The sequence below is a fragment of the Haliaeetus albicilla genome, chromosome 19 (genome assembly GCF_947461875.1).
Source record: "Haliaeetus albicilla chromosome 19, bHalAlb1.1, whole genome shotgun sequence".
NCBI classification, from domain to species: domain Eukaryota; kingdom Metazoa; phylum Chordata; class Aves; order Accipitriformes; family Accipitridae; genus Haliaeetus; species Haliaeetus albicilla.
In genome coordinates this window covers 26,965,386-26,980,527 of record NC_091501.1, presented here as the reverse complement: position 1 = coordinate 26,980,527, position 15,142 = coordinate 26,965,386, and the positions used below count along the sequence as shown (strand labels likewise).

Genomic DNA, 15,142 nt, shown 5'->3' with positions numbered 1-15,142 from the left:
GATGCCTGTCCGGTTGCATGTGCACACACAGAACAACACTGCCAACAATCTGCTCAAATATCCATATAAACTAAAACACCCTGCTCTCCTTCCTAAACTCTAGGTTTTAATTTCGCCCAACATACCACACATCTCCAAACAATCACGCTTAGCATAGATGTTGTTACACCACACCTGGGTTAGTAAACCAGTCCTGGTCTGGGATTCTTTGAAATGGAATCATCAGCATGTCAACTGGTATCTATAGTTGGTAACATTTGTTTGAAGAGTGTTTCATTTTAACTAATTTAGATAGAAAAATCCCCTGAAGAAGCCTACTGTGAAAGGTTAGTCACAAAAATCAGGTAGAGAGGGAGGATGCAGTGCCTTGCAGGTCTTTAAACCAAAAGAGATTCAATATCAGTGCACACAATTTAAGGCAGAGTAAGCAGTTTAGACCTAAAGGGCAATCTCATTTTTACAACATTGCAGAAACCCATATTGAAGTTCTTCCTGAATTATCAGGAAGAAATCATTACAGCCATCAGTCTCTCAGTGTTACACACTGCACAAACCTAGATGTTAATGACTACATAAGTAAGTTTAAAACAAAACACAGATCAGTTTAGAAAGGCTGTTGGGGGTTTGGTTTTTTTTTAATGCTACCATCTAAAGGAAAAAACAAAAAGCTTTTTTTTTTTAAACAAGTTCAGGAGTACATTGACTTTTACCTTCTTCCCTTTTACACAATGTCAATTTGTCAGAGGCTGATCATGGAAAGATTCAGCAAGCAGAGTCAGAAGTTGGGCTTCACTCACAGTGGAATAAGAACGAAGAGTTAAAGAGGCCGCTTTGCCTCACGAGTGTCTATTTCGCAACGCGTACAACATTGAGTGCCACAGAGCGTTACTCCACCATTTATGCTTGCCACCAGTAAGGAATACATTCGAACTCAAACACCACTAGGCACAGTAGAGAGAAAACACTATTAACAGAATTCACGGTCGTTTAAGAGGTCTGTTTATTGGCTGCAGGGTCCAACACTTTCTGCGCTGCTGCCATATGCAAAGTCAACTCCATTTTTGGTGCACAAAGGTTCTCCTTGCTTTTTGTTCAAAGGGCTCAGGACAGTGCCAGCATGATTTTCAACCTATCACCTTTTAATCAACACTGATGATCAATGAGGCAAAAAAACCCAAACCATGCAACATGTGTTAGTCTGATAAATTAGGCTGAGAATATTTATATATTTACACAGAGAACGTTCAACGTTGTAACGTGCTTGCAGCCTTGTATTATCTTGACCAAGCATCCAAACAGCTACATTCTGGTGTAAAATACTCTTTTGTTAAGGTTTGGTGTAAAAGCTACTTATTTCACAATGCCTTTACCTGGATTCTACCGCACCTATTTTTGACACAGAATTTCTACACACCAGTGCCACACACTTTCAGTCATACCTCACAAAACAAGATAAGGCATTCGCAGATATCTGACTGCTGTGATCACAAGAACTCAATTTTCCAGAGCTTTCAGCCATGACCTTTGGAGACCATGAGAGTCTTTCAAACACAAAGGGTGAGTCCGTAGGAGACGGTCAGTTCTTCCAAGCACTATAAACTTGTCATTTCTTGACGCTGCTACACACAACACAGATAGAATTTAAGACTACTTTATTTATTTCCTAAATAAAAATTTGTTCTTAAACCCCACTGGATAACAGGGCTTAGGCACTTCTGAAGATTTTATCTTATACTATCTTTAATAAGGGGAAGCTTCAGACTACAAAATACAGGACAAGCAATCATCTGGAAAGGGAAAAATTAATGATTGGCAAGAAGCAGGTCAATAGTCTGAAAGCGTAGACTATTTACGTGGACTCCACATCCATACAGAACTTCAGTGACCAGATGGGATTCTGTGCAAGGGTCTGCTGGAAGAAACCTGTCTGCAGGGCCAAGGACTTAACTATCTAAATTAAAACTCTGTGTAAGAACACACTTTGGGAAAACCATTTTACTGTGAAAAGTACCTGTGCATTCAGTTGTCTTTTCTGGAAAGCACAGTGTGCCCAGAAATGGAAAAATGAGTAACAGTGATCCAGAGCCCAACATGCTCAAGCCTTGTAAACAATGAAGACCAGGAGAATAAGAGAGAAGGAACGTGAACCCACACGAACTGGATTAGCCAAGACAGCTGAAAGATTTGTGGCGTTTCTAAAAATGGCGGCTTCTTTTAAAAGAAGGAGACTTGGAACCCCCACCTTGTGCTGGCTGGCAATATGAGAACACAATTTCACAAACTTGGTGGTCTCTAAGGCAGAGCAATAATCTGCTAATACAAAATAATTGATTTAAGAGTTTTCTTTAAAAAACAAAGGCTTTTTACTTGCTAAATTGATAGCAGTGAAAAACCCATTAAGGGTGAGAAGATTTACATCCTTGCATTTGACATCTAGCAATATACATCATCTATGGAGAGCTCAAGTAGTAACCCTCAATCTCCAGACGGAGTGAATGGGCAGAAGGATCGAAGAAATTAACTGAGTAATGAGGTATGGTGGGATTCTGTAAATAAAGCTGTTCTGCAAAGCTTCCCGAATTTGTTAACTGTGCTGCATTCTCAAGCATCAACATAACTAAGGAAAACCACTGTGCTCCAACAGTTAAGACATCGACAGCCATACAGCCTTTATGGCATGCAGAACACGCCAGTTCATTCCTCAGCAATTATTTACAATGGCCAGCAGAGGCTCAGAATGGTTTACTCTTTAGGAGCTACAGAATTAAAAACCCCTCCAAATTAAAAGGGTGAGAGGTTCCTATTAACATTCCCTTTTCTTTTTTGGTATAGTGCAATAGCATGCTAAGGGCCAGCTGTGCCATCTTGACCCAAGCAACACTCCAATCATCTTCCCTGTCAATCTGTCTATACAAGGACAATAAATTATAATTTTCAGGGTTTGTTTAAAAGCAGAACAAAATGTTGAATTTGTTTTCCCCCACTTGATAACAGAAAGTGGGAACCAGGGGCTGTACATAAGAAGCCTAAGTCGGCTGTTTAGAGAAGGAATAACTGAGAATCTGGCACATCTACTTGTTTCTGAAAAGCACTATTGACATTCAGTAGACTTTCTGACCTTTTTTTCTGTGGATGTCCATCTGGGCATACCTGTAGCCCTTCTCTAATAAAAAAAGGTGAGTCTTCAACATACCTATAGCATATTCACTAGCAAGACACAAGAAATAAATTGACTTTTTTTAGGACATTTATATTGCAGCCCTTCAAAAACTAGACATCAAAATCCACCCATGTATATGTAACAAAGCAGAGGATACCTCCTGCATAACAGACGTGGGATCTGAACTGTACTTTCTGTAATGTTGCCTTCACACTAATGTAGTAGTTTAGAATCGTTCTTCATTTGCTCTGAAATCGTATGCAGCAAGACTTGCTCAGTCTTCCAGATCACATGAAATTAAGCTACCTAGATGTAATACACGATACCAAGAAAGCATTACAAATTACTGTTGACTGAGAAGTTTTCCAGCACCTATCACTCAGGTTCCAATCTGGATATATTTCCTTTTCTCGCGTGTTATTCCCCTGGCTGTTTGACTGGAAGATATCAATTGTCACTAGTAGTACAAATACTAACCCTCTCTCTCCCTTCCCTCCCCAATGATTATTTAAAGGAAAACTGAGCACTGATTTGCCCAGCTTAGCAGTATGAAAGCGCAGAATAAGGAGCATCTTGAAGGCTTCAGAGTAGGACTGGTCTCCTAGCTGAAGACTGGTTTAATTCTCGGCATGGGCATAGGGGGATTATTTGTACCGACTGACATTAAGCACACTACCTAGGGATCTCAGGTAAGCACCGAGGCTGCCTCGCAAGTTCCTCGAGAGGGCACTTCAGCGGCCGATTTCGGAGTCCACCTCTCCCCCGGCTCAGGACGGACGCCCAGGCACCCGCGTTACACGCCGCAGGTCAGACCGTGCGAACGCCCTCACGTACACACACCCAGGGAGCAAAGCTCAAAGGCTGCAACGTGAAAAGCGGCTGTGCTGGTAATGACGAAGCGAACCTCTTTTTAACGCTCTTGCAACGCATTTGAAGCGAATTAAAAACCAGTCAGCTGTCCTCGGCCATGCACTCGTGCTGCCCGTGTTAGAAATGCCATCACTCTGCGCTAAGGTGACTGCTTCCAGGGCTGGCCTCAAATGAAAAAAGACCTTCTTACCATGCTGGATTCACCGTGTTGGGCTGAACGATAAAGTTAGTCTATCTTTATGCTGAAGTGGAGCTATTCCCATGGAACCTGGCCTGAGGAAAAAAAAGCAGAAAGTCCTATTTGAGAGGTTGAAGTCATCAGATGCTATTGAAAGAACAACAACAAAGCACTTTGGGAAAGGCTGGCGACGAGGGGGACAAAGGTCCAGGCTCAGAGCACAAGCCATCTGGTAACTGTGGCAACAGCATTAAGTTTAGGGGCTCAGAGTCTGAAAAGTGACAAAAATGGCATCTTCGCTCTGCCTCTGTGCGTGTAGTGGAGTCTCGCGTGCTCTAAGTGGCACGCTACCCCCCCATTGCTGTGCCAGTTATGCAGTCGTAAATAAATGGAAGTATTGCTGGCTCCTGTATCAAAACAGTGAACCAGGCTGCAGTAGTCTCAGTATTCAATCATTTAACTTTCAAATGTCAAGGACAGCAGAGTTCTGCTATTTAGAGAAAGCTGCGTTTTACCTGTAAACATAAGGCTTTTTTCCTGAGAGCTCCTGACACACCATTCCAGACCTCCCACTACGCAATTTTTAGTCACTTTTCAGAGCAGAATTACATTTCAATCTTTTGTCTTTCAAGAAAACTCCCCATGCTTCGGCATGTAACAGTACAGCGAAACCACCAGGAGATGAAGAATCCGGGCAAGCATCCAATCCAACCATTAATCAGCTCTCATGCCCTCCTTGGCTACAAATGCTACCGCAAGTACAACTCTATGTACTCTGAAGTCCAGTGCATGCAGGAGGATGTTGGTTATCGGTAAGGTTTTTAGGTTTTTGAGTCGAATATGGCCTCCCATTTTTCCACTTGAGACTCAAACTTCTATCGACTCAGCTAACAGATAAGCAGCATTAGTACTGGATATGAACCTCGGCTTTACTATAGCAGCACATTTTAGCCTTCTTGTCACTGGCTCATTTTCTTAGCCAGTTCTTGAGGATGAAAATGTTGCTGTTCTTTGGTAAGATACGGAAATCTGTCAGCAGAGTTCACCTGTCCTAACGGTGACACACGAACAAATGGGAACATCTTCAGCCTCTCAAGCTCTGACCTGACCTGCTGCACATACCAAAATGGCGACGTATCTTTGTAGCATCTTTTTCCTTTTCCTCCCTCAGTAGGAAATGATTCTCTCGTCCCTTCAATCCCCCCCCCCCACACACACTCACACACACATTAAGCCAAACCGACACAGAGAGCGTATGGGCAAGAGTCTATGGAATGACGTTCATTAGTACATCATTACGAAATGCTCAGGTTGTTTCTCTCAAAGAATATAAAGTTTAACACATTCTGTACATATTGTTGGTTTCTTAGTTATAAAGTAAACACAGTAACAAACTGTCCGTAAAGAGTTGACTCGTTTTAAACACAGCCCCTTGTCGTTTTATCTTGCTGAAAGTCCTCTTCCAGTCAGAAACACTCAAGCGATGTACTGCAAGTGGGCATACGGTGTATGACAGCAGAGGAAGGAAGAAAGAGGCACTTTTGATCGGCTGGTATTCTTGGACTTCCCTTTTTCCTGCGGAGGTTTATGTTCCTGACACTAGATGGTAGTGTTAGCACAGAAAACCGCTGTGGTTAGGCACTTGGCAACAAGGCTCCAAGGCAGTGCCCGCTCTCTGCTATGTCATCAGAATTGGTTTCTGCCGCACTTCCAGGATATCTGGGCAAGGGAGAGAAACAAAGAGATACAACAAGCTTAGGAGGCTCCCCAAAGTAGCCACAGCACCAGAAAGCATAAAGACCTGGAGATGCGACTGCGGACTGCAGCACAGTCCACGCGTTACGCCGCTAAAGGAATTTAAAACGCAACGAGTATGCGACTTTGCCTGTTGAAGTCCAATTTAATTCCTCCCCAGCTGCACCCTGGTCAAGAGATGGTAAGCCACAAATATATCCCATCACGTAGAGATGACAGCTGATCTCCTAAGGATCATTTATAGCGGGATGAAGCAACACGTGTCAGACACAGAGTGGCGTAATCTTCCAGAGAAACAAATGGAAGTGCCATTACAGGAGATGCCAAGGGTTCTCCCTTTCTTGAAGGGAGAAATGCACCGTCACCAAGACCCTTAAGGAGACTTTTGGCTCTGAACACGTGGGTACAAATAATTCAACTGTTTCATCCATTTTCCAGCCCAAAGCCTACATTTCTGCACTCAAAAAGCTGCCACAAACCCACTCCTTTTGTTGGCTCCTCAGCTCCATATTGTCCAAATATGACAGAATATGAACCTGTAAAATATCTGTCATAATCATGGGCATCTTTCCAAATGTGGACAGTAAAACCAGCACACTGGCACAGCAGTACACAGAAATATCTGGAAACTGGGCTACTATGTCCTTTTCAAGGCTACACAGAGAATAAAGAACATGGGAAATGGGAGCACACACTTAATTAAGAGGCTGATCACACACAGCTGCACAAAGAGGATGACATGAGTAAAAAGTGATCCACAGCTCCAGAGGGCTCTAGACACACTTGTAAAGGATGAAACACAGTGGAGTGGGTCCAGTGAAGGGCCACAAAGATGATTAAGGGATTGGAGCCTCTGACATACGAGGAGAGGCCGAGAGAACTGGGATTACCTAGCATGGAGAGAAGGCTTCGAGCAAAGGAAGTCTTACCAATGTGTATAAACTCCAGACCTTTTAAAAATGTACTTTGATCACTATGACTGGGATTTTAATTTCTTAGTAAAGGCTTCCTAAACTACTCAAGGGAAATGAGTATCTTTCCCACTTCACCCTGCCCCACGTGTAATGCTCCCGCTTGCTGGAAAGCTGCCACTGATGCAATGCATTAATTACAAAAAGGCACTGGTAACGGGCTCCACCCGACGTGTCGACCTAAAGCAAACGCGGGTAGTGGAAAAACTGCAGATTAAAATTCTGCCTAACAGCCCAGACATTTTATGTCCTATTTCTGTGCATCTCAGTATATATACCGACTCCTGCAACCTTATGTTAAACAAGTTATGTCTCAGAAAGGATGTTCAAGCTCAAAGCAAATATTTGAGCATGGAGGCATTTATGCCACCCACTTGAGCAAGTTTTAAATGCCAGCAGGAACAATACATCTTCTGTGAACTCCAAAATGCTTGTGGTGAGAGAGTGAGTGAGCGAGCTCGGTAACTCCAGCTAAATAGCTGTAAGATTATCAACACAATTATCATAAGGAATAATAATGTATATTGCTGAAACAGTGTTCAAAATCAGCCCTTAATTACAGAGGATCAATTTTTACTGGAATCTGTAATTCTAAATCAAAATAAATCCCTATTTACAGTGAAAGGGCAAATGTAGAAACACCTCTTTGCTAAGTATAATTTCCACTTCTACCTTATCAGCTACAATTTCCGTAGAGTAAGAGCCAGTCTACTTTTGCAAGAGGCTCTGACATCTCAGCCTGCAAACGAGGACAAGACTGCAGCTATTACTATTACACTAGCATAATGCAACCAATGACATTAATACCCATACTATCTTCTCATCTCTTTTAGCAGCAGATTAACCTGTTTAACAACAGATTTCCTAACTCCTTTCCTTTTAGCTACCTTTCAGGAACAGTCTGGAAATAACCACTGTGTAATAGATCAGTTTTGTTTTCAGGTGTGTTCCCTTTTTAGACCCAGACAAGAAAAAAGCAGGCACTGATCAAAAGCCCACAGTCCAGACAAACCTATTCAGAAGTCATCCCATCTGCTGGATGGGAAGAGAAAGAAAAAGATTAAGTTCTTAGAGGAAGTAACAGTTATAAGGATCTTCCAAGGTTAGAGACAGGACTTTACATTGCTCTGAGATCATAACTTCATTCTGGTCTAAATTTTGCAGTTGAGCAATAGTTCTGCCTAAGATACTGCTGTACAGCTGGATCAAACTTTCTTTCTGCCCACAATGGTCAATGAGAAGGTATTTCAGGGCTTCACTTCGGAAGAATGAAGAGAATGGACAGTAACACTAGTAATGTCTGTATGAAAGAAACAGCCACTGCATTCGGACAGAGGAGAGAGTCCTTAACCATTGCTGCTTTCTCAGTTTTTAGACTTGAATCTCAAGAGCCCCATGAGCACCCTCACACTGCAAGCTGTATCCCTGAAAGGCTAGCAGGCTTGCTGATGGGTACAGGTCAAACAGACCAGTTGTCTTCTCTAGTCCACCTGTATTTGTAGGCAGACAAGAGTTATCTGGATGAAAATCAAAACTTCAGTACTGCCTGCAGACTGTAAACCCCAACTTACTGTGCTATCCTAGCCTGGCTGAACAAAGTTGGCTGTCATCAGTGTAGTAATTGGCATACTTAGATCAACAACACAGGGGACTGATTACTCATGGTAGAACACACAAACATCATTATGTCTAGCTGAAGACATTGGACACCTGACAGATTTATAGGCATTAGTGTGGGTACTTTGATCAGTCCAATCAGCTTACATGGAAACTAAATCTAAGAGTCAAAATTGGCAAAGGAGGTCTCTCCAAATTCCAGAGCTGCCTTTCTGCAGCTCTCTCAGTCACAGGTCTCTGCTACAACTATTGCTGTCAGTGGATGGGCTCACAATGAGTTGCCTTGCACTAATGAGCTGGATGAAGTTTGAATTCCAGTATTAAAGCAACTACTGCTCCTCTGGAAGTTTGTTACAACAATCTACAAACTTGTTTGAATTGTCACCAAGCAAATCCCACCCAAAGCTAGAGAACAGGTTGACTCCATTCCACTTGTTTGCACAGATTTGCTGCTATAGTATCTCCCTTACAGGGAAATACTTTTCCTCTATCTTAACAGCAAAATCCCACAACGCAGAAGGCTGTCTTGGAATCAAAGGAGACTCTGTTTATGCAGAACACATGTTAAAATTCACCTGTTAAAATTCGATGCAATGGCAAAGTGATGTAAGTTAAGTGTGCATAGAGTAGAAAGTTTTCATCTGTTCTGTTCAGCTTCAGCCACGAGCCCACCAGAGACCGTCCTGTTCCAGACAAAGACCGCGACCTCAGATTTGTCGCATTGTGCAGATCTGTAAAGGTAGAAGATAGCAAGCTTAAAGTGATTGTACTTTCTGCATTTTATTGGAAGACTTCTGAAAGTCAAAAAACCAGGAAAGCCTACTATTCGTTGTCTAGAGATAAGTCACATGCAGGACACTATTACTAGAGTGAGTGAGCGGCTGCGTGGTGCTTAGTTGCTGGCTGGGGTTAAACCCCGACATATTTTTATATTTTTTAAATCAGTCAGATCTTGCCTAGCACAGAATTCACCACTTCCAGTGAAGATAATGAATAATACCAACAGCTGGCAGCAGTAGTAGACAATCACCTGCTAACAGAGCAGCCAGGAGAGGGAATGAAGCCTTTACTACCACAGTGCACAAGCAGAATCCCAACCCAGTCTTCCCCCATATACAAAATAATAGAATATCCCTAAAATTAAGTAGTTACTCATGCAGAAATTCACAAGTGTAACAGAAGAAAAATTGTTTCTTATGAGGAAAATTGACATCTACCAGACAGGGGTAGAGTCAGCATTAATAAGCCAGTTTACTGCACATCTCCATGCATTTCCCAAGCCAAACCTGGGACCCTTCAGCAGTGTCATTCTTCTCATAATTAGTTTAGAGGTCCACAAATAACTTTTAAAACAAAAGGATACTGAGTTCACTGTAAGCTAGAGAAGTTTTTTATAGCTGCAGATGTCTCCCACAGCCAGGAATGCATACACTGTATTTTTTGAGTGTTTCTAAACTTTCCCTCCATTCCCCTGTAAAACTCAGCCCTGTCCCCCAGTGCTAAAAGCAGGTGTTGAAGTGAACATAATAATTCTGGACCAGAGTGATTCAAGCTCTGGGACTCATTTGTTTAAAAGTGGGTCCTGATCCAAACAAAGAGGTCCTAGCAAAGGAAAAATACATAGTGGCAGCTACTCTAGAAAGACGCGTAACAATATGGGAGAAAAAAAACAACCAAAAATCTGTATCTTGTTTTCCCTCCTTCCCTATAAATGTGTACAGCTAAGCAGCCTATTCCCTCTCCCCACGCATTACCGCTGTGCCAAGAGCACTGTGGTGATCAGGTCAGAAGGGTTTGACTCCAGCAGCTGGAATAAGTACAATTCTTCTGCTGTGTCATGCTTGCACACAGCAAAAGCAAGTGAAGTGGGCCCTCATGGGCCACAACAAGTCTGTCTGCATCTGCGGCAGCACTGGCCAGACCAAGGACACTGGCTGATCTTTAGACAAGCAAGTTATCCTCCACCCATGAGGCCAAGATGCCCCAGAACATCTCCGCTTCTACAAAACCCCATCACTGGGTGAACTGAAGTCAGCTTTCCCACTCTGAAACAAGAATTTCACCACCGCAGCTCCTGAGCAAACACTGGTAGGACACACAGGTTTCTGAAATTTGTAAAGAAATCTCATTTAGTTACTTCTCCTTGTGGAAATCTCATCTCTGAATAAATTAGACTTCCTAGCATAAGCTGTTAAAATATTCCTGTTTATTTTTAGGACCAGGAACAATAAGGTCAAAACATTTATAACTAAAGTGAAACCACACTTCTTGGTATTTTATATGCGTGATATCAAATATCTAGGAAACCTGGAATTTGTTTACTTCCGTAAATATATTCAAAGGAAAAGAAAACAAAAATAATAGGAATGTTCATCATTATCATTAAGTACGCTAGGATCAAACCCTGCAAAACAATACTGAGCAGACACTACCACCACCCACGAGGGCCTTGAGCTCCATTCTATCCTGTGCAACCTCCAGGAGAGAGGTAGCAAAAGCAGGACTCCAGCTGGGAAAGCTGCCCTTCTCCCCACACCGTAGTAACTGAGCCAAGCCCTACCCTTTGCTTAGTAAAGCATGCTAAAAAACACGTCTCATTTGAAATAACAGACATTTTGACCAGGCAAATTAAGGAAAAAAGATGAGGAAAGGTTTCTATTGACAGAACCCTGAATTAGTTATAACCAGTTTAAGTTGCACAGAATTTGAATTAAACGTTATCACTTAAGCTTCTTTTTAATGTGCAATTCTTTATTAGCTAAGCTGGTCCAGTACCGCTGACAGGTAATACCTTTGCTACTACAAACAGAACTTGTGATCTGGAAATTACCTTTGTGTTTCTCTATTAGCATGCCAACAGATAGATTTTTTTGGCTTTTCTACTGAATTGTTTTTAAACATTTGAAAAGCAGTTTGGACTTCGACATTTGTGAGTTTCCCACCTAACAATACTGCAATATGATTGGATTTATACACTATATCCTGAATCAGAGTCTATTTTTTATCTTGTTGGTTGTTTCATACTGAGTAACTAGAATTAAAAGGAAGAGTTCCACAAGGTGTTAAAGCACTACATAAACAAATTCAGTAGGTTTTCTTTTTAAAGAGTTCAGAACTGATCCAAAGCCAGTTGAAGTAAATGCCTTTTCACCAACTTTAACCAACTCTGGATCAAATCAGGGAATTCGGAGAACTTGTCCATGAGAGCATGCTCTACGCCGCTATACTGTGATATCTGGACAAGTGTCACCTGAGAGCCTGGTATCTGGGTACAGGGGAGGATCTTTCCTGTTCAAATTTCTCTCAAATGAGTCTATATAAAAGGGGGAGGCAAGTTTTAAATATATGTAGGAATTGTTGGTCTCCAGTCTTCAAAAAGATGCCAAGCCTGTGAATAACCCCATTTTCAGAGCGGCACTGGGTTGGACTTTGTGGAGCTAGGTTTTTCACACTGCAAATGTGGGGAAAATGGCATTGGGATCCCTTTCCATAGCTCTGTGCCCTCTCCAGACAAGTCTGTTCAGCTGATATTGCTTCTCTCACCTCCGCCATCATCATCTCTGAAGAACTCCTCGCTGTCATTTGCTGAGTGGGATTTTTTCATCTCAGCAATTCGATTTCGGGGCACTTTTCTCTTGAGGGATGGGGAGAAAAAGGATGGGCGATTGTTGCGTTCTGGGGTTGGTGGTGTGCTGAAAGAAGTGACCTGAAAGGGAAACAGAAGAAATGCTAGAGAAAGTTTTGTTTTAAAAGTTCTGTGCTCCTAGTAAGAAATAATCAGTCTTGAATATGTGTCACAAGGCAGTCACATGCATAAAAATCAGAATCATGACTGGTGTCTAGCTGTAAGTTTTATCAGAGTGGCCAGAGAATGTCAACTGAACAGTCATCTTAGCTTCAAGATGCTCATCAAGATGAGAATATTTTGATATATCATCACCCTCAACTGTTACGTCAATAATGAAAAACATCTCTCCTCAGCTGATCGCTTTTAACAAGGATTTATAGGCATAAAGGAAAAAAAATTAATAATTTCAGCACCAAGAATGTCAAACTTATTTTTGCATGTTGAAATTCAGAAAGACTTAATAGGCTAAGAATGTATTGTATTGGACACACTAGAACTGTGCATCTTCATTTCTTTGGCAAACACAGGGTAGTAGTTTCCCTGCTTAGAAGGATGCCACATGGGATCACTGGGAAAGGTCACCGTGCCTATGGGAAGCAGGGTCACAAAGCAATTACTTAACCCAAGATGCTGACGCAAAAGTGACATCAACATACAATTATATGTATGTCACGTTTCAACATAGGATGGAGAAAAACAAGTTGAGATGCCCCTGATGATTTGGTTTGTCTAAGTGATGACAAATGCAAGGATATAATTGCCTATGGTGAAACACAGGTTAGGGATGAAACTATAGAGACACCCTTCCTTCAGAGCAGTAGTTGCTCTTGAGTAAACCACAATTATACTCAAGCATAGCTATTTCAGAAAAAACTAAAATGCAGTGCTTATTACTAGCAAAACCAGTAGATATTTTAATAGTTTCATTTCAAATAAAAAAAATAGGGATAACTACTTTGCTGATGGAGGTGAGCAACTTCTATCTCATCCTTCCTTCTGCACACAGTTAATTTAACAATCCCATAACTCTCCCTGAGATGACACCTGATATTGCTCATATCTGTCCATACAAATAAGGATGGAGGTGACATGTGAGCAAGGACGACAGCCAAGCCAGGTTGGTGTTGCACTGCAGAAACACTTTATGTTGTCCCTCTATCATTGTGTAAAAAAAAAAAAAAAAAAAAAAAAAAAAAAGTAGAAGCATTCTACCACCCAACTGATCCTCATAGTGCACTCGATCTCTAATTTGTGCTTGTCTCTATTTTTAATTCTGCAGCTATTTCATACCACACCTGCAGGGAAGACCAGAAACAGGCAAATCACCATTAAAACCATTAGCAAAAAGCAATGATAATACATTATCAAATCCATTTTGACATTTTCCAGTTGACACTGGAATTCTTGGAGCCAAAAGATCAGGAATTCCCTCCCGGCCTGATTTCTCCAGGCTGTATCTCTACTGCAGACAGCAAGCACATCCAGTTAACAAGCTCTGTGCCAGCAGCTCATTTTGCCTTTAAGGAAGCCAGAAACAAAAAACAAGCAGCTTGCATGGGGACATTTAGAAGCAGTCCTGCAGACCTTTAAACTACACAGGTTAGCTATGTTACACAGGAAACTAGACTAGAATCCATCAGGAACTACCCAGCCCAGGTCAGGACACATCTGTGCAGTTATTTTGAAGACATGTTGCCTAATCCCCATTAACTAGGTAAAATGCCTTAATGGAAAACAAGGCTCAGGACTGAATAAGGACCAAATCAGCACCTATGGACTGATTCTATTGGTATTTCACTGCACTTGCATTGAAATTAAGCATATGCATAAAATAGGTACTGCATTTAGATCCATAATCTTTGCTTTAATATACAGGCTTCACATTGGCAGCATTTGTCCGTGGCAGAATCTCCTAACAGTACCATTTCCTGTGAGGTTTAGCAAGCAACCTACATAACAGACAAATTCCATGTTTCTAGGTAAATCCCATCTTGTACAGAAATGGAATCTATTAATTTTCATAGAAAACCGGCAGAATCATCATTTTCCCTGGCATCAACGTCGCTGTTGTTTCAACAAAACACTCCTCCAGAAGTATGAATCATCCAGCTATCTCTGTATTCAGTATTTGCTCAAGGGAAACTGTGCTAAAAATCCATCTGCATATACCAAGTACGTTCAAAATACATACAGGCAAACCTAAGTTCAGAACCATGATGTGAGTTAATCCCAGCTTCAGTCCATCTGCTGGCTTTGGAGCAAAACATGTTCATGCTTAACCTTAAGTCAGTATTTCCGTCTGCTACTTACTCTCTCATGCACTGGGGATTCTGGATTTGAATCTTCTTCTGTCCCATACGGTGAGGTGTCACCAGTAGAAACTCTACTCACTGCCATCTCTGCATGTCCTTTCCCTTGCGGCCCTTTCATTCGGACAAACTCCATGTTGTTATATTTATAAAAGCCGAAAGACATTCTTTGAGCCATCTTAGCTGCAACACTCACCTGCAAGGCATCAAGACAGGAGAGAAAACCATGTAATATCATCTCCATGTTTCAAAAAAACCCAACAAAACCCAACATTTTCTGAAAGCAGTTATCTAAGAATAAGTAAAAAACATAGTGGATAATGATCGTTATCTTGATTCTTACAAGTATTTTAAGCCACAATCTGAAGTGATCTCCAAAAGGGAAGTAACTTTACAGATACAAAAACAGGCTCAGAGAAGAATCAACTCCTTCAGCTACCCAAACGGCAGAGTTACTCAATGGCACGCTGAGATAAAACGAAAGGTTTTTATCCAGACCCCCACAACGTGGCACACCAGAGCACAAGCAAGCACGTGCATGACCCAACACAGCCTGCGCAGGGACACTTGTTTGAGTCCAAAAAGCAACAGGCACACACGAGATGCTTCAAACTACCAAAGCGCACTGCACCATTCTGGCACTACTTTGTGGCA

At 41.7% G+C, this 15,142-nt stretch overlaps 1 protein-coding gene across 3 annotated transcripts in view; it reads right to left on the bottom strand.

The window, feature by feature from the left end:
* Positions 1 to 976: 976 nt before the first annotated feature.
* The window catches only part of KIAA0930 (KIAA0930 ortholog), a 76,001-nt gene continuing 61,835 nt past the window's right edge, over positions 977 to 15,142 (bottom strand). For 2 of the 3 annotated variants that reach the window (XM_069806933.1, XM_069806932.1), the window contains exons 7-10: positions 14,490 to 14,684; positions 12,095 to 12,257; positions 9,127 to 9,282; positions 977 to 5,927 (exon numbers count right to left, since the gene is read on the bottom strand). In XM_069806933.1, coding sequence (XP_069663034.1) covers positions 5,887 to 5,927; positions 9,127 to 9,282; positions 12,095 to 12,257; positions 14,490 to 14,684 — 555 coding nt within the window. In that variant the 3' untranslated portion in view covers positions 977 to 5,886. The remainder of the gene's footprint in view (positions 5,928 to 9,126; positions 9,283 to 12,094; positions 12,258 to 14,489; positions 14,685 to 15,142) is intronic. The other variant, XR_011328764.1, reaches the window with a different exon arrangement.